At 42.2% G+C, this 27,157-nt stretch overlaps 1 protein-coding gene across 1 annotated transcript in view; it reads right to left on the reverse strand.

The window, feature by feature from the left end:
- Positions 1–276: 276 nt before the first annotated feature.
- Positions 277–27,157, reverse strand: part of LOC125450563 (neuromedin-K receptor-like) — a 65,059-nt gene continuing 38,178 nt past the window's right edge. The window contains exons 2-5 of the mRNA XM_048526571.2: positions 20,169–20,345; positions 16,144–16,294; positions 8,241–8,437; positions 277–4,942 (exon numbers count right to left, since the gene is read on the reverse strand). Of these exons, the coding sequence (XP_048382528.1) occupies positions 4,627–4,942; positions 8,241–8,437; positions 16,144–16,294; positions 20,169–20,345 (841 nt within the window). The 3' untranslated portion in view covers positions 277–4,626. The remainder of the gene's footprint in view (positions 4,943–8,240; positions 8,438–16,143; positions 16,295–20,168; positions 20,346–27,157) is intronic.

Here is a 27,157-nt window from a genome sequence, read left to right on the forward strand (position 1 = left end):
TAAGTAAGCACGGTGGCTCAGGGGTTAGCACTACTCCAGGGACCTGGGTTCAATTCCAGCCTTAGGCCACTCTCTGTGTTTTCTCTGGTTGCGAAAGCCCAAACCTGTACAGGTTAGGTTGATAGACTGGGCTAAAGTGGCCTGAGTGTCCAGGGATGTGCTGGCTACGTGGGTTAGCCATGAGAAACACAGGGTTAGAGTGGGGGGGGGGGGGGTGGTCTGGGTGGGATGCTCTTCGGAGGTGTGTTCTGGACTCGATGAGCTGAGTGGCCTGCTTCTACACTGTAGGGATTCCATAACTGAGCCCAGATAACATTCCAGCTACTGTGCTGGGGACATACTTCAGAAATATCCAAGCTCCTAGCCAGGCTGCTTCAGGACAAAAACAGAAGTCGCTGGAAAAGCTCAGCAGGTCTGACAGCATCTTTGGGGAAAAAAGAAATCAGAGTTAACATTTCCAGTCCAGTGACCATTCTTCTGAGCTGCTTCAGGACAGTTCAGCACAATGGCATCTACATAAGAAAAGTACAAAATGTCCACATAAGGTCTGTTAATAGAAATAGGAAAGATCTAATTTGTCAAAATACTGCCAAATCAGTCTATTCACTAATATAACGAAAGCTATGGAACATGCCATCAACCATGCTATCAAGTAACACTTCCAATAAATTGATCACTGATGTTCAGTTTAGATCCTGTTGGGATCGCTTGATTCCTGACCTCATATAGCCTTGATTCAAACATGAGCAGAACAGCTGAACTTCGGGTGTGAGGTGACCCCAAGGTAGCATTTGCCTGAGTATGGCTTCATGGAGCCCCAGTAAGAATTGGTGACCACAAGGAAGGCATGGTCGCACTATGTACCATTGTCAAGATACAATGTAGAAGTTTACCAAGACTTCTTCTGTAGCAACAGGGGCAGCATGTCCATAGAAACAGCACCATCTACGAGTTCCCTCCAAGTCACAAGCCATCCTGAGTTGGAGCTACATCACTGTCCTTCATGTCACTGGATCAAATTCTTCAAAATCCCTTCCTCGCACCTCAAAACAGACTGTAGGCAGCTGGCGTGTCTAACCACCATCTTCTCAAGAGCAACTAGGAATGGCCAATAAATGTTAGCCTTGTCAACAAGGCCCACCTGTCAGCAATAAATAAAAAAAACTCTTGGGGCCCCAGCAAAGCTTTCACTATGCCCATAGTATGTTTGTCATGACTGACTTCAGCAAACACCTTGGTAACATAATGAAGCCAGATAGCCTTGGGTGTGTGTTTGAAATAAACTAATTATCTGTTTTAGAATTGCTGTTTGCTGGTCTTCATGCTTGCAGTACTTTTTGATAAATTCAACATATCCCATGTACCAGCTCTCAGAACAAATTAGGACATTATTAACTCCTGAGAAGTTCATCACATGATGTGTTTTGAGACTTAAGCTGCTCAATTGCAGATGCAGCAGTGAATGGAATTCATACCCCTTAAAAGCATTGCTGGATATTTTAGTTTAGCATTATGTCAGTATGTTTGTTAATCCAGAGCATCCAATGCTAATTTGGTCACTGCAGTTTATGAATCTTATGGTTGTTTTCAAAGTCTGGATTTAAACATGAAGGCATTTGACTGTTGTGGGAACCCAATTGGCTCACAAACGTAAAATCTGTCATCCTTTCTGGTGTGACCTACACGTAACTCCAGTTCCACATTCTTAACTGCTCTCTGCACTGGTTAGTAGGATACTCAGTTGTAATAAATTGCTTATAACTGAGTAGTTCAAGGAAGTGATTCATCACCAACTTTTCAGGCAACTAAGTAGGGGAAATTAATACTGTCCTTGCTACACCCACACCCCAAGACAAATACTGTAAAATGTCTTAAATCTTGAACATTTTCAGTGATTTGCAGTTTGATTAAAAAAGAGAAAGCCAACACATGCAACGGCTGCTGGCTTTGGAAAGGAATGGTAATGCTGGACCACAGCAGTTTTTTTTGTGTTTTTATCCAAAATCTTACGCAGGCAGGTTGAATCAAATATCACATGGGCAAGGAGATAAATGGGAATGAAAGAATTTTTGCAGCTTATAACTTAATTGTGGATCACTGTTCTAAGTGAGCCTCAGTATCAACACGAAGCTGTACAGAATAGTATTTACCTGTTTTGATATGTTAATATGGGTCTGCTCAGTTTACACACAGTACTTAATATCTTGCACACATAATGAATCAAACACAGTCTTGACTATCAACATATGATTATTAGAATCAATATTGAGAGACAGGACTGCTGGATGCTAACCAGAGATGTGGCAAGTTACCCTTTGTTCATACCAGTTGCACTAGAACTCTGATTTTATAGGTGACATTAAAATATATCTTACAGTTTCTCAGTCCTTCCTTGTCACTGGGATACTGAATAATTACTCACACAAGTGACTGCTGATACACTACCACTTATACTAAGAACAGCCAACTAAATATCTTGCATCCTGCAGCCTTCATTTCAGAGCGAGTTTGAAACATCGTCACCTTTTGGGAGATTTTAAATTAATTTTGGATACAAATCCGCCCATGAAAAGGTGAATGTCTTCATTTTGTGATAAACGTTCATGAATCCAGTAAACTTCAGTCATCCTTTAGAATCTAAGATGTGCATTGTCATTCAAAAGGTAACATTAATATGCCTTTTCGCTTTCTCCTGTGGAGATCAGCAGTATCTTAGAAATGTGACTGTCGGTTTTGATACTATCAGTGATAGTTGCCATTGGAAACTAGCTGATAAGTGCAACATACAGAATACTATCTCACAGGGACAGACTGGATTTACTGCTGTTCTCCAAGCCTCCCATTGTTTTAGATTCAGTACTGTCCTCAGGCATTTTTTGTTTTGGATCACATCCAACATAAATCTGGAAGTGGGAGCTAGTGTCAGTGATGGAGACTTCTGAAACTATCATCAATTGCTACGGAAACCCATCTGGTTCACTAGTATCCTTTAGGGAAGGAAATCTACCACCCGTAGCTGGTTTGAACTACATGTGACTCCAGACCCACAGAAATGTGGTTGACTCTTAACTCCCCTCTGGGCAACTGGGATGGACACTAGATCCTGTCTAGCCAGTGATGCCCACATCCCATGAAGCAGTGTAACAAAATCTAGCCTTATAGCTATGTGGTCGGCCCTTAACTGTCCTCTCAAATTGTCTCGCAGGTCATACAGTTTCAAGGTGAACAGGGATGAGCAACAAACACTGGCCTGCCTAGGCTCCCCAGGTCCCATGGAAAAATGAGTGTTAAAAATCTAATTTCAGCCTCCACTCAGCTTCAAGCTCTTGATGACAACTTGCTGCTAATGCATTCGGGGATCTCAAGGCCGAAAATCTAGCTCAAGGTCCTATTCCTTTAGCATTCTGGAAAGCTGAACTGGAGTTACCGTGGATTCTTAGTAATTATTTGAGAAGTTTGGGTAATGCAATAAACAAAATTGCAGGCAATTTGTAACTGCTCTAATCAGCATGTCTTCCTTAACCCTCACATTCCCAGTAGTAAACATTTATCCCTGCATTCATTTTTAGAATCTTTGAGGGATTATTGAAAGTGATACAGTTTCAAATCTCAGACCATTTCCATTTTGACAAAACAATACTCACACACTTCACAAAAATGGCACATAAAAAGACACGCTACTGAGCATTTACAAAAGGTGCTGGGTACACCATGGACTCTGCTTCCCATGTTAATAGGAACAAGAAACAAACAAACTTACAGTGCAATTGCTCCTCTCATAGTCACAGAAAGTCCCAATAAATTCCATAGTTTCAACACTACAGTCATTGCTCTATTATTTGGAATGCATGGCATCCAAAATTGTAGTCAACAAAATTCCAGATTCAGCTAATCTGATCAATTTGCTGTTGTCTGAGGAATGGCGAGAGGCCAGGACAACTTTCTGTTCATCTTCAACTGGTCCCATAGGGTGGGTAAATTTGAGGAACACCTCAACAATGAAGTCAGCTTCTCTTTAATGGGGATGATTTTTACATCTGTGAGATGCCTAGCAGGCATTGTGAATGTGCCATTCCTCCCTCCACAACTCTACCTACCCCCCTCACCTCCTTACCTCATTGACTACTTAATAATGTGGTCTTTGAGTGCTTTGTAGTGCTTCCTTTAAGGACTAGTGGCCATGCTGTCTTATGTCTCGAAGCAATGGGCAAAACATACACTGACAACCTATTGGAATATGAACAGTGCAGTAGGAACTTATACAACCACTAGGGACTCAGTCTGCCCAATCTGTGGAGGCTCTTGCCTGAAGCTGGGAGGAACTCTGGCTAGCACTATATGCAGTGGTTCAGAATCTACAGCAGGAATGGAGCAGAACATTCTGCTTACATGTGGTTGAAAAAAAACCCATAAAAAGAAGACCTATTATCTCACTCAAAGGATGGCATTCCTGACAATGCAGCATCAACCTAGATTCAAGTTTCATTGTTGGAGCAGTGTTGACTTCATGGTCAAGTGTCATAATAATGCCTCCACCTGATCCTAATACAAAGGAATCAGCTTCCATGTTGAACCGCACCAGTTAAGCGTGCCCAGTCGACTAATGGAAGAATACAATTTACTGCTTTATGAGTATTCGTCCAACGACGTGTTTGCTTGACTGAAGAAGCTTGAGCTCCTGGAAGTGTTCTTTGAGTTACTTTGAGAGCGTTCATTAAAACTCGTATTCCGTAAAGTCGTGCCCTTTTTACTGCCAGCCTCTGCACTATCATTCTCAGATGTGTCAAACTGTACCGTCATGTTGGATTCCATGCGGGAGATGATATAGGCGCTGTTCTGTCGAGTGGGCTGAAATCTGGTCAATTGCAGTTCCAGTTTGTCGTAAGTGGAAAATTCAATGAAAGGGCACCATTGAAAAACCCTCTTGAACCCTGCTCGAAATCTGCAAGTGTGCAAACAAAACAGAATGGTGAAGCTATTGGCCATTGCTGAGGCACAACCCCAAAAATGCAGGGGTTGAAGCTTAGCCTTATTGGTTTTTGTACCAGGGAGTATATTACACTGTCACTACAGCTGACCCTGCCCAGGTCCATGGGCTCAGACCAAATACATTTTTTAATCATAGAATCCCTCCAGTATGGAAACAGGACCTTCGGCTCAACAAGTCCACACCGACCCTCAGAGTATCCCATCCAGACCCATCTCTGGACACTGTGGGCAATTTAGCATGGCCAATTCCACCTACCCTGCACACCTTTGGTTTGTGGTAGGAAACCAGAACTCCCAGAGGAAACCCACGTAGACACGGAGAGAATGTGCAAACTCCACACAGACTGTCACCCAAGGGTGGAACCAAACTCAGGTTCCTGGCGCTGTGAGGCAACAGTTCTAACCACTGAGCTACCGTGCCACCCACATTATCAATGAATCTGCTTCCAGCATCCCTTCAAGGTCTACATTACAGATCAGAACAACACGATCACTTTGGCTAAACCAAAAAAAACTGAAAGAACTGCGGGCTCTGGAAATCAGAAACAAAAACAAAAATTGCTGGAAAAACTCAACAAATCTGGCAGCATCTGTGGAGGGAAATCAGAGTTAACATTTCAGGTCAAGTGACCCCGTTAGTCTTCAGGAAGTGGGAGGAGTTGACGGAGAAGTTGTTAAGGGTAAGGGCGAATTCAGTTAAGCTGATAAGGGTGTCGGTGGAAGGGGTAATGGTTGGGCCTGTGGGAGAGGAAGAAGCAGAGGGCTTTAGGCCATCTGCGTGGGGAATGCAGGCATGCAGGGATTGGATGTCTATGGTGAAAATGAGGTTTTGGGGCCAGGGAATTGGAAGTCGTGGAAGAGCTGAAGGGCGTGGGTGGTGTCTCGGACGTAGGTGGGGAATTCCTAGACCGTTGGGGGCGGAGGTGAGGGGATTTGGGGGAGAAAACAGAGTCAAGGTAAGCACAGATGAGTTCAGGTGGGGCAGGAGCTTGCAGAGGCAATGGGTTTAATTGAGTTTAATGGGTTTTGGATTTAAGTAGCTCATTTTGGATTGAAAAATATTTCAAGGCACAATCTGGAAAAAAATCCTATGCCAAGTTAAAAGAGGAAATGTTAAGACTGTTGATCAATAGCTTCATTAATAGTAATTTAAAGGAAGTCCTTTTAAGAGGATAGAAAGGTGAATGGGTGTGAGGGGTTTAGGAGGGAATTCAAAAACAGTGATTCAAGCATCTGAAATTCTGGCAAATTGGAAATTCAGATGAAAAGAACACAACTGAGGGTTAATGGAAAAGTAGAGTTTGGTATCATTAGTGCATTGATGGAAACTGACACTGTATCTATAGATGATGCATCCAAGGCATAACACAAAGATGAGATCAGAGAGTGATTAAAAATAGATTTCTGCTAGACTTTTTTTTGTGGATGGGCATAAAAGTCACTATTGGAGATTAAGGCTAGATTGGTAAAAGAGGAATCAAGTGTGGCTGTCCCAATACAGGAGAACAGTGGGAGAAGTATGGTATGATTTTTGAGTGTGTCAATAGGCCAAGAAAGATGAGGGAGGTTTAAAACATCATAATCGTCAGGTATGTCCTTTTGTTTTGGTTTAGGATGTTGTGGTAGGTGGAGAAAGGTTCTTAAATAACAGGTCCTGAGAAAATGGTCACAGATTTAGCCAGCAAATCTTTTCATAAATCACAAGTTCTAGACAGTGAGTTAAAATCACAGATGATTGTTCATATTCCTCGCTCTAGATGCAGAACTTACTGATGTTGTGCAACTAGTGGGAATTGAGGCACTTGCTTGGATTTCCAATTTGTACTCCATTGTGTGACATTGAGTGTCAAGGTTATTACCATTTTTTAAATATATTTAGATATTATTAAAAGGTAGTCTCAGCAGAATGATCCATACATTTTCAATTAAATAATCAGCGAATGAGAAACACGTGCCTTCAGATTCACGATTGCTTAAATGTGGGGCAGAATTTCACAGAGAGTGGCAGAATGGACACCCCACCTTCCCAAAAGGGAAGTCAGTGGCCAGCTGCCAGGCCCTGAAGAAGCCTACCCTGCAGCATCGTGGGTAAATTAATACAGAGTGCCCCGTCAATCTGTGCCTCAGTGAGAGCAAGCCCCAACTTCTGGAGCTGCTGGCCAATCAGATTGACCAGCACCGCTGGCAGTCCTGGAGAGTGGGCAGGCCTAGAAAGAAGACACAATGGAACCTGTGACCCATGCTAGTAGAGGCCAAACACTAAAGTTGCTGGAAAAGCTCAGCCGGTCTGGCAGCATCTGTGGAGGCGAAAACAAGAGTTAACGTTTCGGGTCCGGTGACCCTTCCTCAGAAAAGGTCAAGTCACCCTGCTCTTAGTAGACCTGCTCTCTCATTAGAGAGACAGCTGGTGTTGGTGGGACCCAAAGGGCAAGGTGGGAGATTGAGAAGGAGGAGCCTCGTGGTAATCTTAGCAAATGTAGGAATTGAACCCATACTGTTGGCATCACTCTGCATCATGGACCCAAGCATCCAGCCAAACTCATCCCCTCAGGTCAATCTGTAAATGGCATTGGGCAGGACAGGTTGGCTACCTTAAGAAGGGAGTGGGTTTTAAGGGGCAAGTGGAGGAGAAGGTGAGCTACTCCTCTATGGGGAGTGTCATTAAACTGCAGAAGAGCAGGAATTGATGATTCATACCGGTGGTTAGGAGGTAGTTTTGTGAGTAGTGTGGGTGGTTGTTGGGTTGGAGGCTAGTTTTATAGATGACTTGATGACATGATTTCTACATAGCGTAATGTTTCCCCTGGGCATTCAATCCCCATCCTACCACGCACACAGAACATGCTTCCATTAGGGATTATCAGAAACAATTGGGAGTGAGAACTACAGACAGGCTTCCCCTTACTTTCCACAGGAATGCGGCTGTAACTTGGACAACCCTAAAAATACAGTGGCCAAACTAGCCTGATAAAACTTGCAATCAAAGCAGGGACCTTCCGAGCCCAAACAGCTCAACATTTGCTCACTGGTTTGATCTTATTTGTGTGAAGAAAGCAAAAGACAAACCAAACAATGCAACCCCAAAAATGACCTCTTTGCATCTGCTAATTGGGTAAATTGAAAATGGCCACCTAGCAATCATGGAAGGGATAAGGAACTGGTTATAAGCCACAAAATCTATGTAAGTAGATGCTGGGTGGAAAAATTTCCCATTCCCACATTATCCCCAAACAAGACTTTCCCAGACTTACCGACTGTTTAGGCAACAGTATATGATGGGGTTATGCATGTTGGAACTCATTGCCAGCAAGAACACTGTTAAATAAACCTGTTGTATGGGCTTCCAGCTGTTGATGTGTGGATGCTGTTTGGTCACAAGAAAGAAGATGTGGTATGGCAGCCAGCAAATGGTGAAGGTAAACACGACCACAATCATCATTTTAACAACCTGCAGGAGAAAAGGAGCTGTGTTATAATCAAAATATCAGCATCTTAATTGTCCCTAAGCATGTGACTGAGTGACACGGCTCATATCCAAAAAGGAAAGAAGCTTCTCTATATCAAACTTGTTGTGACTGCAGAACATCTCAAAAGTGTTTTATTGTAAACGGAACACATTTGAAATATTTTGCTGTTGTAATGACCATAATAAAACCAAAAGGAGAAGCAGGCCATTCAGACCATCCAGTCTGCTCTGCTATTCAATGAGATTATGGCTGATCTGGTAATCTTGAGCTCCACTTTTCTTGGTTTTCCCCATAACCCTTGATTTTCTTACTGATTAAAGATCAGTCTATCTCAATTTAGGGGAATGTGGTAGTCAATTTTCCACAACACACCTCTACAAATAGCGAAAGACCAGATTATTTCATTTTTTTATGGTGGTTGAGGGATAGTTGCTGGTCAAGGTGCACTGTGCTGCTGTAAGATCCAATATTCACCAGGGGGACATACAGGGCTTTATCAAAGAGTCTCATCCAACGAAAGGTACCTCCAACCATATAGCACATATTCTGCACTGAAACCTCTGAACTGGGGCTTCCAAAACAAAATAGCAGGGTTTTAATGAGGTCTAACATGACGTGGTGTGATCGCCCAGTGGTTAGAACTGCTGCCTGACAGTGCCACGGGTGCAGGCTCAATTCTACCCTCAGGCAATTGTCTGTGTGGAGTTTGCACGTTCTCCCTGTGATTGTGTGGGTTTTCTCCCACAGTCCAAAGATGTGTAGGCCAGGTGGACTGGCCATGTTAAATTGCTCATAGTGTCGAGGGATGTGTAGGCTAGGTGGATTGGCCACAGGAAATGCAAGGTGACAGGGTGGGGTGCTCTTTGGAGGCTTGGCGTGGACTGGATACCAACTTCCACCCTGTAGGAGTTCTGTAATTCTATACTTTGAAGAGGTCTACTGCTCCATATATTCCTGGGATGTTTGGGAATAAGGTGTATAGTCATTGCTTTAACAACTTAGAAATTTACACATTCATGATCAAGATCGTGATTTTACAGTGGAATCTCACAATGTATAAATTTCCTCAATCATTTTGCTCTCCTAAATTTACATCCACCCAAATCCCAAACACTATATTAACAGACATTGTGCTGCTTGATACATCACACAGAGTGTTTTGAGACCAAACTTTTCTACGTGTCATAGACCTCAATACCACTCGGGGCACTTCAGAGCTCAATATTCCCCACAGGAGCCGGATTCAATATCGCCCAGTGTGTGTCCGATTTCAATATTAGCCTGGCATTCCAACCCAGGCATCTCATAGTTCACTGGAGTTTTGATGGCTCAGTCAGCCTTCATGAAGGTAGAACTGAGTTCTGAGTCAACCTTTGACTGACAAGTATTCTTTCCACTTCTGTTTTTACAGAAAACCAAGTGCATTGAAGGGAAGGAAACACATAAGGAACTTTGTTTTCTCAATTTGTTCCAAAAGGATCCACAGCCAGTTAAGAAATCAAGTCACTTAAAAAAATTTACTTGTGGGACATCGACTGGGCCAGCATTTATTGCCAATCCCTGGTTACCCTTGAGAAAGCGTTGGTGAACTGCTGCAGTCCCTGTTCTGTAGGTAGACCCTCATTGTCCTTTGGGAGGAAATTTCAAGATTTTGACTCAGGCACAGTGAAGGAATGGTGGTATATTTCCAAATCATGTGGATAGCTTGAAGTGATACTCTTATAATGTCATAAAAATTGTAGCTTATTTGTTCACAGCCCAGTCCCACCAGAATGAAAGGGTGTCTCTATGTGTAGGTGCAGGCCTGGAGGACCGAAGGGCCTGTTCCTGTGCTGTAATTTTCTTCGTTCTTTGTTGGTGTCTCTGGTAATATGAAGCTAAACTCTAAAGCATCAGAACTTAACAGCCCATCCCAGTTAAGCTATCAGATTTTAGACCTGAAGAGTTTTGGGCCATGATTTTTTTGCCTGATTAAAAATAAGATTTATACACAATTCTGACCTTGTCTTACACAATAATTCCAACTTTCTCAATCTAACATTGTTGAGAATATAACCTCTGTCTCTATAATTATCTACAGAACCCTCATGCGGATTATTGTCAAGTCATGGCATAGAAATAGCAAATCTAAAAACACTACATGAAAAGACTGTCATTTGGTAAGAGGAATGGACAGTGTAAGTGTAAAAGTCAGCATTAAGCAGACACTTGAACAATATTACCAGGCTTTCCTAAAATATACGTATACTCACCTTTCACTGCATGGCCAAAAGAATTGCTGCATTTCTGGAGGTGCTTCCTTTCAGAACAGAAAACAGAAAAATAGAATCCCGATAGTGTGAAAACAGGCCATTTGACCCATCGAGTCCTCACTGACCCTCCAAATAGCATTCCCACCCACACTCACCCTCTATGCTATCCTCGTAACCCTGCATTTCCAATGACTAACCTGCACATCTTTGAACTGTGGGAGGAAACTAGAGCATGAGGACGAAACCCACACAGACCTGGGGAGAACATGCAGACTGTCACCTGAGGCTGGATATTGAACCTGGGTCCCTGGTGCTGTGAGGCAGCTATGCTGACCATTGTGTCATTATGTGGCCCACAGAAGTTAAATTGAGGCTATCAGTCCATCACATGTAAAACAATTACCCTTGATATTATAGGGTGAAGTGTAGGGCATTCTTTATGAATCCTGACAATATTTACTTATATTGGTGTTGGAATACTTTCCATTTGCCTGGATGAGTGCAGCTCCAACAAAACTGAAGGTACTAGACCCCAGCTGGGACAAAGCATCTGTTTGACAGGCAACACATCCACCACTTTCAACATTCACTCCTTTCACCATTGGAGCACAGTGGGAGAACTGTGTACTTCCTACAAAATGCATTGCAGCAAGTCATCAAGACTCATCCGATAGCAGCTGCCAAAACAGTAACCTCTAGCATCTAGAAGGTCAAAGGCAGCAGATGCATAGTAGATCCACTACCTGCAGGTTCCCCTCCAAATCACACACCTTCCTGACTTTGAAATATATCGCCATTCCCTTCTCTCACTTGGTCAAAATTCTGGAACTCCTTTCCTATCAGCCCCAGGGAGGCTCCTACGTTCTTAGGATTGCAGCAATTCAAGAAGACAGCTCATTAACAGCTTGTCCAGGCAACTGGGGATGGGTAATAATTACTGGCATCGCCAGATATGCCCACATCCCATGGGCAATTTAAAAATCACCAGTACACAGATTATCTGATCATTTTATCAACACTGTATATTGAGCCCTCCTGCAGCCAAATTGCTCCTCATGTTTCCCTCATTACAACAGTTACTACAGGTAATGGAGTATTTTTGTAGTGCTAACGGCTCTGGCATGACCTGAAATTGTGAAAAATGCTATGTAAGTGAACGTTTTCTCACAATGTAATTGAATCTCATTTCAAAACATTGATCAATGTGTATGTTCCGATCTATTGAATTTAAATTCAAGGCTGCTGGTAAATTGAGATAAATGAATCTTGCGTTAGTTTGACATGAAATCGATCACTGTGGAAGATAATCTTTATCATCACAACATTGCTTGCATATCTGAATTAAACACAATGGTTCCGAATCATTTAAAGGAGATGAATTTTGAAGTGGAAGAGACGCTTCTCTAAGAGGTCCATGACCTTGGACATTGATATCACACATAAAAGGTCCTCCTGCAGACATAGCCAATAAATGAACAGAAAACAATAGGCAACAAAATATTCTAATATGCCAGATAGAGTTCTGCAGCAGACTTTGTAAACTTATCGATTTATAGAAAGTATCAAGCAATTGCAGCTCTTCCATAATGTGGGCTCCACGAAGGTTAAAGGCTCTTCTTTCAGCACGATAATTCTCACTTTCAGAAAAGCACTCTTGATTGCACCCATTCTCATACTAGTGATCTCTGCAATGTCCATGCCTGACTCGCTGCCTCCAGTAGGTATGAGAATTAATGCTTGGCTTTGGGTGTTGATATTGGCACTGTGACAGAAGTGGCAACTGAGTATTATTTGCAAGATTAGCCCATTGGTAGGTCAGAGGCTGTTCTAGCCATTGAATTAAGGCAAGCTGTCAGGGCTGGAGCGCTAATAGGAGGCACCCCTTACAGGGAGGCTCAATCTTGAGATGTTCTCTCAGCTCTTTTAACTATTTGAAATTAAACATGGCCGCTTTGTGACCACAGTTTTAGGTGGTCAGGACAGTATAGAGGCTTTGGTGGAGGAGGAACATTGGAAATAAGAGTAAGCTGTTTGGCTGATCGAACATGCTCTTTAGTTTAATCAGGTTAAGGCTGATCCCTACTTCAAACCCATTTCCCACAATATCCCCATGTTCCTTGATCTATCTGAGAGGCGTGGGCTGCTCATCAAAGTGATCCTGGAATGTGGCTCGCCAGTCTTCTGCCAGGAGGGTACCTATTGGCAGCAACCCCACCCCAACCCCCGACCTCAGCTACACTTCTGATGTTATGGAGTGGGCTAGCAGGCTCATGTTAAAAATCTACCTGGGCTCTGATCAACGGCTTTTATTGTCATAGAAATCGATATAGCTATCTGATGGTCACTTGCATTTGCTAGCATTCTGTGCCTGCCCAACTCTTTTCATATGCTCATTTTTGGAACCCTAGTCCCGCTCCAGGTATCTCCTTCTGATTTCAAACATCCCCTCCAAAGCCCTTTTGTTAATTTACTCATTGTCTATCACTCCAGCCCCAGCCCATCCTAGCTCTTGCTTGCCAGCTGGAAAATCAGTGACAGAAGCCTGTGCTACCTCTTTTTGGGAAGGTCCTCATACCAGGAGCCTAAAAGGCCACTACATGGCCTTCCCTACGATTAGGAGCCAGGGTCAGAAATTTTGCCTGGCTAATACAAGGCCAGCGGCTCTTGTGCTCAGCGATGCCACAGGGGAAGGCAGTGGCTGTTCCTGGAACAACAGGCTCCAGAATCCCAGGTCCAAAGTGAGTAATGTTTGGCATGATTTCACAGGGCCAAGGTTGGAGGGCGAGTATATAGGGGTGTGGGCAGCAAGTGGACCTCAGTGAAACCCTTTCCTTTCCCTTTCCAAGTGTCCTGATCAGTTATGGATTGACGAGCGGCCCCCATCCAGAGCTGATCAACACATTTTACCCATAATTCATGTTGCATAGCAACAGGCCCACTGGTGGGTTTATACCAGCAGCGGTAGAACAATAGCATGGAGTGGTCATTAATTTGCCTCTTAATAGTCTTATTTTGCTCTGGGCCAGAGGTTGACCATTTCCTTACCCGAGCTGAAGCAGGAAGGAATGCAGTAGGTTCAGGTTTGACTACCACCCACCTAAAGATATGTCCCTCCTGCCTCCAAAGCTCGCCACCACAAAGAACAGAAGGCACTGCCGATGGAATGGTGTTTTGCATCTGTCTTCAACAAATAAAAGAGGGCACTTCCAACATCACAGTAAAGGAGGAGGGAGCTAAGAATTAGAATAGGATAAAATAGACAAAAGGAGCTACTTCAAAAAAGAAAGGCGAATATATCTCAAAGGAGAAAAATTTTCCCACAACTCCACCCCACACCATCCCGTCCAGATTGGATACATCCTAGTCAATGAAAGAAGTAAAGGTAGACTTTGCAGAGGGCCCGAACACAGCTTCCTAACCCTCCTTAGATATGTAAGCGGTGCTGAGAGGCTGGTTACACCCTGTTCCAGATCGACTGAAGGATAAACTAGGTAACTACAGGGTGGTCATATCGTTAATGCTGGGGAAGCTTTGAGATGCAGCAATCCCAGGAAAAAGTAATATGGAAAAACATGCCGGTTCTATATGTTTCAGGAATAGATTAACTTAATTCAGTTCTTTGAATGAAGTGACAGTGGGGTACACATCATTCACACTATCTACTTCCATATTCAAATCATCTTTTGCTTCCACCTCAGACTCAAATCATCTGCTGCGGAAACCCTCATTCACACCTATGTTACCTCGAGGCTTGAACATTCTGGGCACTCCTACTTGTCCTCCCACGTGCCTGAGGACATCCCAAGATCAGCTGCCCTTTCTTGTTTGCCCGTGTCCTCACTAACATCCACTGGCTCCTAGGTGGAACAACATCTAGAATTTAAAATTTTTGTACTTGTTTTTAAAATCTCCTTTTGGTGTCAGGCCCTGGACCCAAGTCTCTATAAACTCTTAGAACTTCACAACCCTCCGAGACGCCTCTGCTCATCTGAATCTGGCCTCCTCAGCTTCACTGATTTTAATTATTTCACCAAATGGTTGTTACACTTCCAGCACTGGACTTCCTTCTCTATCCTTCTCCACCTCTCTTTCCTCCTTTAAAATACATTCTTAAAATTGTTTTTCTTTTTGCGAGCTGTCCCAGACACCATGGCCCGATGTCAAATTTTGTTTTATCACTCTCAAGTGCTTTGAGACATCTTGTTATGTTAGAATCTGTATTTATAGAGAAGTTATTACTGAAAGCACCAGGACAAAGCACTGGGATCATTTCTAGTGGAATAGGATTGAAATACAAAGAAGTTATGTCAAAATTATTCAAAATTTTGATTACCTCTCACTTGGAGTACTGTGAAGTATTTGGAGTTCCAGTCTCCATTTCATTTAAAAGGATAGTGAGTTATTAAGTAAGGTGAAAAATAAGTTAGAAGAATAGCAAAATTGAGAGGTTACATCTATTAGGGAATACTGATCAGGCTGGAGTTTTTCTATAAAAGGGAAATCTGAAGGGGGAGGTCATTGTGACCTATGGCTTTTGAGGAATAAGATTGGAATCCATTGGAAATCAAAGCAAACATCCCCAGCGCAGATACTAGGGTAAATTCCCTTTCTTCTTAATATCTAAAATCCAAACTCTAACATCCACTGCAATACTGTATATTGCGAATTTTCTATCACCCACCATTACTGGCTTTTCCAAATAAGACTGTTTAGACTACTGCCAAATGAATGAGTTTTATAATTCAAATTCTCACTCCCATGGAACCAAGCTATGTCCTAAAAGATCAGATGACAAATAGGTTATGAAAAATGATTTATATATTTTGAAATGCCTCTGACTAGATCACGTAGATTTTTATAGTATTGCTCTGCATCATCATTCCTTTGAAAGAGGGCAATAGCACTCATTTCAAATTTGAAAGTGTTGAAGAGTTCTCCATTTCATGCTTTACTTGTCAGCAAAGAAAATAAATGAGTTGTCACTTAAAGTAGCAGAAATCTTTGACCTAGAAAATGGGCTGCAGTTATTTTTGAGCACGCAATAGTGGAGGTACAGCTTTGACCCTCTTACTGCTGAACACAAAGGCTTCAACCTCCACAATCTGAGAACAATCTACATTTGGAACAGGTTTGAGCCTGTTGACCTGAAGAAATTGACAGTTCCTGAGTATAGCAGGTTAAAATTAATGAAATATAAGATGTTACATATAGGATGTGTTAGTTTCATTAATGCGAGATTATATATAATTAAATGGTAAAATTAATTTAAAATGATACATGAGACTCATATTATGCACCTTTACTGAAAGACAAGGATAAAAAGATTAAATGTCACAATGTAGAACTGTCTATCGCACGACTGTGGACAGTGACGAATTCTGTCACAGAAACCAAAATAAATTTTTCCGCATATTTAAAACTTATTTTGTTTTAACCTTTCGTTTGGCCTTGAGCTGCTCGTGGTAGTTTTCTGATGAGTCACCAGGAATTTCCCCACCCCACAGCGTGAATCCCACGATGGTGTATGTAATGGCCATCACAGCTAATGGCAACAGGTACACCAGGATGAGCACGGCAATTTGGTAACTGCAAGAGAATGGCAAAACATAAATAATTGCAAACCAATGTTCAACTGATAGCAACTGCGGCCAATACTTGGAAGGTGCTCTTGTGTGCTTCTCACCACCACTAATGTACTTCTGGCACTGACCTATCAGAGTCCTAAGCTTAATTAATCTCACTGTTCTGGGCAAAAGTGATCGACAAGCATCTGTTATAGGTCCCCTGACTCCTCCTTGACTACATTTCCACACATGCAGCTTACTAAAAGGAATTTACTCCCTTTCTTCTAGTTTCTCCATCCACATCGCATCTGGGTGATGCAGACTTCACTCAGTGAAGAATTCATTCCCGCCATGATTGACAGCACCCTTGAGATATCACTGGACCCCAGAATCACAATAGAGTTCTCCCTGTCCTCTTTATCTAAAGCATCTACTTTGCCACTTGTGCCTCCTCCAATGTGTTGCTAGCACTAAACTCATATTACCGTCCCCATTCAGCATTCCAAAATGGACCACTCCCTTTGTGATAGCCTGGAACTTACCTACAGAGGATGATGAAATGCTTGGTCAGGATGGTGTGTGACTTGAGGACAAAGTTGCAGGTGGGGGTGTATCCCTTGTTCTTTTAGTCTGAAAGCTAGCGAGTTTGAGGAGACTGTCAAAGGAGCTTAGGTGAGTTATTGCATGTTGTAAATTGTACACACTGTAGCCATGGCTTTGGTAAAAGGTGTGAATGCTCAAAGCAGTGAATGGGGTGCAAATAAAGTGGGCTTCTTAACGTGTTCTGTATGATAATTAGCTTCTCGAATGCTGTTGTGTTGCAAGTGGTAGGTAATTATTTCTTTACTCATTCATTGGATATGTTCACCACTGGCAAGGCATATCTACTGCCCATTCATAACTGCCCTCGAGTGTGTTGGTGCTGAGCTGCCTTCTTGAATGACAGTGTTGTTACTGTGCACAGATCATCATCGGACAGGATGATCTGTTTAATGTTTACAGTTAGGGGCGAAGGCAACATTTTTCCTACTGCGCTATGTCTTGTCAGAAGCAGGCAAGGAAATTTGGTCCAGTTCTCTTACCAATGGACAGACCTGTGCACTGTAGTAGTTTCCTGGTGTATCTATTGTCAGGAAAAGTGATTTATTGGCAGAAAATCTCACCTAAATAACAAGAAGCTGGAGAGACCACATTGATGTTCAAATTTAACAAAAATGCTGGCCTGAGAGGAGTGAGACAGGACAGTGATGAAGAAGCTGGAAGTATCCTATGGCTTGAATTTTAACATGAATTTATTTCCAAACTAAATGGCAATTCCCTGTAGTGTAATAAAAACTGTGCAATGATGTGTGGATGTTTCATGATGTTTGTACAGTCCTTAGTCCCATTTGTAACTCCTCAGACAATGAAACAGCCTCTGCTCGCATTTAGCAAGAACTCTGTAGCAATCATGGGAACTATTTCCAAAGGTTCAAAAATAGCCCATGGACTGTCAGGATAAATAAGTAGAAAATAAGTTTGCCCTACTCCAAGATTTAGATTGAGTCTTTCTAGCTCATTGGGTGAAATCTTACAGGGCCCCAAATGACAATGGGGTGTGGTGAGAAATCTGGAGAATCATGTGAGAAGCCGAACAAGGCCTTTCTCAAAATTGTGAGCGACTCTTTGCATTTTCAAAACAGAGTTCCAGATCTTGAGCTGCGATACTTGCCAGACAATGGAGATTATTTGGTATTGTTGGCCTTACTCACTGAAAATCTCATCTTTATCAATCAGTGGCTTCCTCTTCTATCACTCACCGTGAGAGCTCTAGATGCTGACAGCTCACAGCAGGAAGGTCAGTCAGTACGGGTTGCTGCTAATTCCAGCTCACTGCCTGCTCCCCTGGGACACCCAGCACCAATGTCTCAACAGCACAAATCACTACGAACACAGCGGCCAGTATCCAACACCTACCAACCTCTCAGGAATCCCGTGGCACCTTTACAATCTATTTACAGGATGTTTCAGCGCTTTAAAGCTGCACTTTGGGTTGTGCTAGCAACTAGAAATTGAACTGCTACAAGGACACTTTGCACACAGGAATGGGTACCTATGTCAGGGCTTGCGACAGGCAGCATTTCAGAGTTGTTTGCTTGTTCACCTTGAGGCTATCCTGATGCTCACAGTATTCCTGCCTTAACGTTTTGGTGTTATATCCTCTCTCCCACTGGTCCCCCGGCTCTCCCATTCCACACCCCCACCCTGCCCCACTCCAGACTGAGCTTCCAGACTCACGTTACTTTTTTCATGCCAGTTAGTGCAGCATGTTTGTCGTAGCTGCCAGCAATCTTCAGTAAAGTTCACAGTGATATTGTCCTGGTCATTATGTCAAGGGCAGCCTCCATTGTCAGAATTGGACACAGCCAGTCGGCCACTCAGGACATTCAGAGAAAAGATTGTCCTCTCATAGGAGGTGAGTAACCAAATGATGGGCAGCCCGCCACCAATCTTGCCTCTTACTCCCCTCTTGCGGGATCTTTTCTCCTGAGAGGGCTAGAGTGAGATGAAAAGGGCCAGTTCAGCTGTTTATTCTTCATTCATTCTCAAGATGAGGGCATCGCTGGCCATCCCTAATTGCCCAGAGGATATTTAAGAGTCAACCACATTGTTGTGGGTCTGAAGTCATGCGTAGGCCAGATCAGGTAAGGATGGCAGTTTCCTTCCCTAAAGGGCATTAATGAAACAGACGATGTGGTGGCCGAAAGATGTCTTGAGCAAGTGACTAATCAGTGCAGAGTCTATGCAGGGTTAGGAGAGAGAGAATGGAGCAAGTGAGAGAGGATGTTGCGGGCAATAGTGAGGGTGGTTGAGCGTCGCCTGGGTAGGAGATGGGTACAGTAACAGAGTGAGTATGAGGAGCAGAGAGAAGATGGTGATACTGTGGTGGATTGGGGAAGATCACTTACCATCTTCCAGGGACTTTCATTTTTTGTGTGGTCTGAACGAGTGGAAAATGCTTGTCAGCAATACAGGGAAGCTGAGGCTTGTGGAACTGTTGATGAATAGGGAGGTGTGGCTGAGTTTACTGGCACTGCCAGTTAATTATTTAATTATGTCAAGCCCAGGCAGAAAGTCCCTGTCTATATTGTGAAATCTGCAACTGGCTACAGCCACAACTTCACCCTCAACTGGATTAACAATTGCATGGTCTATGGCTGTCAAACTGAGCATTGTTTTAACAAATTGTGATGAATAAAAGATTGCGGGCTTCGAGGACTAGCTCAGCATGGAGAAATATGTTCATGGATAGACAAGGGCAACTAAAATCAAAATATGATCATTTCATTCAGATGTGTCAAGTATATTTCATGGAACAGGAAGAAAGGTCCATAATTGCTCTTTACACTTGATCATCCATTTTTGATCCTGAGAAGGTAACGGTGACCTTCTTCATTAACAATTGGTGTCTATGTGGTGGAGCTACCTCAACAGTGCCGTTAGCCGTGGAGTTTTGTGCATCTGACCCAGCAATAAGGAAGGTATGGTGCTAAATATCCAAGTTGGGTTAGTGCATGATTGAGATTGTGCGTTGGCCTGCAGAATTTGGAGTGTCGCTGAAAGTGGCTTGGATGACATGTCCAACCTGATCTGCTTGAAGTTGAAACTGGCTATCTAAAGTGGGACAAAGTTTCAATCACCCCCAAATCTGCCACAAGTAACTGTCTGTATCTGGAATCCAAACATGCCATTGGCTGTTGTTCTATGTTAGTACAATAGGAGCCTCATGAACCCTTGATATGCACATCTTCAACTCTTCCATTGCTGTTTGCTTATTCCAAGTATTTCTTTGTATAAGTTAAGTATCTTTCCTTTGAATATTTATTTTCCCCTGTAAAATGTCAGCTCACACTTACATGAAATCTCCTGGCCAATATAAAAGGCAGAGGACCCGTCCTGGCTGATGCTTGATTTCTGAATAGTAGCACTGAGGGAATGCGAGAATAACAGCCAGGGTCCAGATGCTCACAATAATGACTTTGGTTGTAGTTGATGATAGTCTTGGCTGTAAAGGATGTATAATGACCATGTACCTACAAAACAGGAAAGAAAGTGAATCAATCTGTCCTTCCTATAGTTAATTTGGTAGATTGGATATAATACATATCCTGTACTTATGGGAAATTTCTTCTTTTGATTCATTTTTCAGTGAATTTCCACGAACATTTTCGCACCATCCAAGAAAATTCAATGCAGCCTGCTCTCTTTCTCTCCTGTTGGACAAAAGTCAAATGAACTTGTCCAGATCTAAGCATCATCCCTCCCATGTAAGTTCTGTCATTTTTTTGCCCAGACTCCTCATTCTTCAGGCCCTGACACAGCTTTGACTTGGAAAATGAGCCATACGTGGTGTTCTGAGAAATCTACAGCAGTAGGAAATATGGCAACTAATTTGAGAAGAGCATTGCTCTATGAGCAACTTGATAATGATTGGCTGATCTATTTTTGAGATGTACTTGATAGGCAAGTGTCAGCAGGACCCTGAGAGAATATCCCTTTTCTTCAAAGCGTGGGACCATTTATGTTCTCTTGGGATTATAGATGGGTCCTTATTTTAAATTTTGTCAGAAAGGCAACACCTCCAACAGCGCAACACTCACTCCATGCTACAGCGATTCAGTCTTTAAAAAGTTGATAGTGTTAGATATGAAAGTGCTTCAGCAATGCATGGTAAGAAGCTGTATGAATGTAAAACCCTCTCTCAATGCAATCCAAATAAATAAATTCATGACCATGCAATCAGTGAGTAATCTCCAATAGTTTTTGAAACCAGCTTTCTGAAGTTACAGTAACATCAGTGTGCATCAAGTAGCAGCTGTAATATTGCAAAATGGAGGAAAAAATGCCAATTCATCTAGGGTTAGGACCTGAAGTCAAAAACATTTGTCTTTTTCTAAGAAGTATTGAGGTGTGTAGATGCAACGGGTTTAAAGGTGCAGGAGTCCGTAGCATGTGGAGAATGTGACACCAATTACGAAGGAAAGGGAGGTGCAAAGAAACTAAATCCAAACAGCTAACTCAGGTGTGCAAGGCTGTAGGAGAGTGCTAGTGAGATGATTTGAGGATGAAAACAGGTGTTTCAATTCAATACAGTTGGAGGCAGGAGTAAGAACAGAGGGCTTGATGATGGATGAGTTGGACATAGTAGACCTGCGTGTGAGCAGCTATGTTTCTCCAAAGTTGAAGACTGACCAGCCAACAAAGACCGTACTATTGTATCAATGTCCACAGGTAACAGACAATTACACTGAGGTTTAGAGAGCATAATTTAATTGTTTGGAAAAGCAACAAACTGGGTGGGCACTTGAGAGAGACCGGATTGCAGCGCCACAGGCAGCGCGCTCCAGACTATTCTTCCGCATTGTAACCTCCGTATGCTTGACGTCATCCAAACCTCTATTGCTTATGTTTCAACCAGCATGAAGTTCCACCATCACTCCTGAGCTTGCTGTCATATGGCGACTCCTAATAAAGCAACATTTTGATTTTCTAATTCTCATCTTTCATCCCAAATATCCCAGGGCCTCACCCTCCTTTTAACTGTAATCTCCTATAGACTCACAACCATCCAGCCCAACTGCATTCCTCTAATTCTGGCCCTTTGAGTGTGTAAATTTTAATTGTCCCACCATTGGTAACAGCAACTTTACTCTTGACCTTAAGGTCTACAATACTGTCCCTACTCTCTGCCTCTGTTTTACTTTTTTCTTTAAACTACACTGTGAAACCTACTACACTGACCAAACCTTTTTCTTCTGGCCCAAAATCTCCTCATGTGGCTCATTGTCATATTTTGTTTTATAATACATCTATGAGATGCCCTGGTCATTTTATCACTTTAAAAATGTTACATTAAAAGAAGGTATTGTTGCTACAATGTATCATTCCCAATTCTTGCCACATTGTTGTCTCATAGTCGTCTTTTAAATCTACTACAAAACTGAGCAAACAGATCTATCCAGCTCTATTACTTAGATGGCCATATTTATTGAGATGAAAAATTATTTTGAACAGATGAGAATAATCAGTTCCCAGTAGTTAATTCAGAAAGATTACAGGTTCAGCTTCCAGTAAAGATTTTAAAATTCTCCTACGCAAGGAACATTGGATGGTCAAACTTTTCTATCCCTTTGACCAAGTTTTGATTGCTTGTCCTCATATTTCTGTGACTCAGGGTCAGGCTTTGCTTCTGTGAAGTATATTGGTCAGACTGCTCAAACTAGAAACAAGTTATCGAAAGTAAATAATAAGCAACAGAAATTAAAGAAGCATCAAACCCAGCCAATACCAATCGTTTACTTAAGTAGGAATTTAAATCAATGCTTATTCCTACACAAACATACATGCATTTACTGAAATAATTAAGTTTGCAAATATCATGACTACAAGCTCTTGCATGTTTGTTGACATGTTCACCCTTGAATAAATCATTCAGAAAACTCTGACCTCTTGAGGTGACTCGCTAAATTACAACATCAGCGAAACTTTCAAAACAAACCATTTAGTTGGCCGAAAAGTGACATCCCATGGTTTTGCAGGACGCTTTACAAATGGACTAAACTGAGAGTTCCGAGAAAGGGTCACTGGGCTGAAAATGCTAACTGTAATTTTTATCCACAGATGCTGCTAGATCTGTGGAGCTTTTCTAACAATCTTTGTTTCTGATTTCCAGCATCTGCAGTTCTTTCAGTTTTTATACAAATGGATTGTTTTTACTTCCATCCTTACATTTAGATAAGGTATTGTCCAGCAGTGAAGAATATTTGTTTTGGAGCATTCATGTGTATTAGTTAATTTTATTTGTGCCTGAAGACAGTGGGATTGGTAGATAAAGTGCTTAAGAAGGCATATGGGATAGCTGCCTGGATTCGCCATGGCACAGAGTTAAGACCAGGGAGATTTTGCTCGAACTATATAATGTGGTTGTCAGGCCACAGACAGAGAACTGTAGGCAGTTCTGGAATCTACATAATAGGAAAGATGTGATGGCACTGGAGAGGGTAGAGATTAAGTTTACCAGAATGTTGCCTGGAGAGTTTCAGTTAGAAGAGAGATTGGACAGACTGGGATTGTTTTCCTTGGAGCAGAGGACACGGAGGGGAGACGTGATTGAGTTGTATAAAATTGGGGGACATAGATAGGGTAGACAGGAATGAGAGTCTCCCCTCGGTGAAGGGATCAATGACCAGGGGGCATAGTTTTAAGGTTGGGGCAGGGCGTTTCAAAGGGATGTAAATGATATTTTTTTCACTCAAAGGATGATGGGAATCTGCAACACATTGCCAGTAAGGGTGGTTGAGGCAGAAACCCTCGTGCATTTAAGTACTATTTAGATGTGCACCTGCAATGCCAAGGCACATAAGGCTATGGGCCAAGACAAAGAAGTAAGATAGAAGCAGAATTTGGCCATTCAGCCCATCAAGTCTTCTCTGTCATTTGATCATGGATGATATGTTTCTCAACCCCATTCTCCTTCCTTCTCTCTGTAACCCTTGATTCTCTTACCAATCAAGAGCCTACCTAACTCTGTCTTAAATGTACTCAATGACTTGGCCTCCATACATTCACCATTGTCTGGCTGAAAAAGATTTTGCTTATCTTAATTCTAAAGGATCACCCCTTCAGGTGGCCTCGGGCCCAAGTCTCTCCCACAAGTGGAAACATCTTCTCCCTGTCCACTCTATCCAGGTCTCCCAGTATTTGAGAACTTTCAATCAGATCTCCTTCTTCCTTCTAAACATCATCAAGTACAGACCCAGAGTTCTCAACTGCTCCTCATATGACAAGTTGTTCATCCCCAGGATCATTCTTGTGAACCTCCTCTGGGCCTGTCCCATGCCAGTGCATCCTTCCTTAGATATGGGGCCCAAAACTGTTCCCAACATTCTGAATGCAGTCTGACCAGAGCCTTATATAGCCTTGGCAGTACATCCCTGCTGTTGTATTCTAGCCCTCTTGAAAAGTATGCTAAAATTGAATTTGCCTTGCTAACTGCCAATTGAAACTGCATATTAACCTTAAGAGGATTCTGAACAAGGACTCCCAAATCCCTTTCTGCTTCAGATTTCCGAAGTCTTTCCAATGTAGAAAATAGTCTATGCCTCTATTCTTCCTACCTCACACTTTCCATGTTGTATTCCATCTCCTACAAATTTACCCATTTTCTAAACCTGTCCAAGTCCTTCTGCAGCCTATCTGCTTCCTCAACACTACTTGTCCCTCTACTATCTCTGTGTCATCTGCAAACTTAGTGACAATGCCCTTAGTTTCTTCGCTCAGATCTTTAAAGTGTAACGTGAATAGTTGTGGTTCTAACATGGATGCCTGCAGAACTCCACTAGTCACTGGCAGCCATTCCTGAAAATGACCCCTTTATCCTTTCTGTCTGCCTTCTGCCAGTCAGACAATCCTGTATCCATGCCAGTACCTTGCCCCTATCACCACAGACTCATTTCATTTAGCAGCCTCCTGTGCGCCACTTTGTCAAAGGCATTCTAGAAATCCAAATAGATCATGTCCACTGGTTCTCCTTTGTCTAACTTCCTCAAAGAATTCTAATTGATTTGTCAGGCATGACTTCCCCTTGTTAAAGCTGTGTTGGCTCAGTCCTATTTTACAATGCACTTCTAAGTACTTTGCAATCTCATCTTTAAAAATGGAGTCTAAAATCTTATCGATGACTGAGGTCAGGCAAACCAACATATGGTTTCCTGTCTTCTGCCCCTCTTCCTTCTTAAACGGGTTGTTAAATTAGCCATTTTCCAGTCCTGAGGGACAAACTCTAATTCCACTGATTCCTGAAAGATCACCACCAATGCCTGTATAATCTCCTCAGCTTTCTCCTTCAGAACCCTGGGGTGTTATCCATCTGGTCTGCGTGATTTATCCACCTTCAGACCTTTCAGCTTCTCCAGCACCTTCTCCTTCATGATGGTCACTAACCTCACTTATGCCCCCTCCCCCAACTCTCTTGAAGTTCTAGTCCACTGCTGGTGTCTTTCACTATGAAAACTGATGGAAGGTACCTGTTCAGTTCCTTTGCTCCCCATCACTACTTCTCCAGCCTCAGTTTCCATCGGTCCAATGGCCACTCTTGCCTCGCTTTTAATTTTTAGGTACCGAAAAAAATCTATTGCAATCTTCTGATAGACTGCTGGCTAACTTACTTTCATATTTCATATACTCTTAAGCACCAATTGATGAAATAGTTATTTTCTAAAATAAAAATCAGGAATTGATGAAACTATTCATTACATTTAGCTTACTTTGATCTCTTATTTTAAAAAAAACTGGGACTACCAGACTCAGTTCAAAAATCCAACAAGCATATACAACTGTCAATCAGGCTGTGAAGTGACAAGTACCCTGCTGTGATGTGTTTGTGAAATACGTTATGCAGCATTAATCCTGGTGACTTTAGATCTTCTTCCATCAGGTCAAAAGTGCATAAGTTAGTCGAATTAGCGAAAATCAGATCAGTCTATGGCAACAGCAATTTAACCTGTGTAGCTGCCTCAGCGAGCTGCAGATGTGTGATTTAGAAAATAATAGTTGTCATGTTCAAGGATGAAGTTTCTGGATGTGGTCCTCCACAGCCATTTCATAAAAGTTGAGAAGCTGTCCACCTTGACGAAATATCAGGCCGAAATATTTGCTCAATGCCTTTGCCATTTCCGCGTTTGCCATGACAATTTCTCTAGGTCAGGTAGAAAGACAATCATGGAGATAAAAAGAAGCAAGCATCTTTTTAGTTGGTTACCTAATCTATTGGTCCAACCAGTAGAGTTAACATTTACTTATAGGCTTGAATTGGCTGGGAGCTTGCAAGTTGTCTGGGTGCCAGAAACCTAGTGTGTGCTGTGTAATTAGGTTCAATATTGCATGCAGGAATAGCAATAACCTGATTTGAGCAGGAACCTATGCTAGAATGAGGATTAGTCATAAATACACAACAGTGAGTACAGCTTCCCACGAGCTTAGAATTGTAATGTAGCCAGTTACATGTTTCAAATCAATCAGAGAAACAATGAGAGTTAGTTTAGAATATGGAAAGCACACAAAAGAACAGGTTCAATAATTCATTGCATAGGAATCCATTTGACAGGAACATTGCTTAGTATTGTGATAATTACCTTCCCTCCAACATTATTTGAAGCCTTACATGAGGGACTTTGTATTAAGCAGTAAGAAAGATTGGTATTTGGACAGAACAAAGGTCACAAAACAATCTTTAGGAAGAAAAAAGGAGACGGGTGGACAAAAGCACATTCTAGTAAACCACTGATTCAGTTAAACAAATAGTAAAATGGCCAAAGACTAGGAAAGTCTATTAAACAACACACTAGAATCAGCACAGATGGCCAGCAAGATGTGCAAATGGATTTCTTCCCACAAAGGAGACTAAATTCCAGAAATGTTAAAAAGTAAGCCCTGTTATGCAAAAGCTTAAAGGATGAAACATCAAAAAGTATCCTATGTCAGATAGATTATGTCTTGAGATTTTCTTAACAAAGAAAATAATGATGTCTTAGCTGCTATCTTCAGGATCTGCAGTAATGTGTGAGCATTAATTCCAGGAACAATTTATGTGTGTTCCCAACTTCCAGAGATAAAATGTGGATAATACAATAATTACAGACTGAGTAGCCTCGCAATGAAAATAAAACATAAGGGCATTTTATAAAGTTACAACCAGGAACCATCTAAAGACAGAACTAAAACTCCCAATGGTATGGAGTTGGGGGGGGGGGGGGGGGTGCGGTGGCAGCGTGGTTGGGTGGGATTGGTGGCAAGGGTTGGGTGTAGACTCTAGTTTGCTTTCTCACACCAGCCAGCAAAATTTGAA

This window comes from Stegostoma tigrinum, chromosome 3, assembly GCF_030684315.1.
Source record: "Stegostoma tigrinum isolate sSteTig4 chromosome 3, sSteTig4.hap1, whole genome shotgun sequence".
In the NCBI taxonomy this organism is placed as follows: Eukaryota; Metazoa; Chordata; class Chondrichthyes; order Orectolobiformes; family Stegostomatidae; genus Stegostoma; species Stegostoma tigrinum.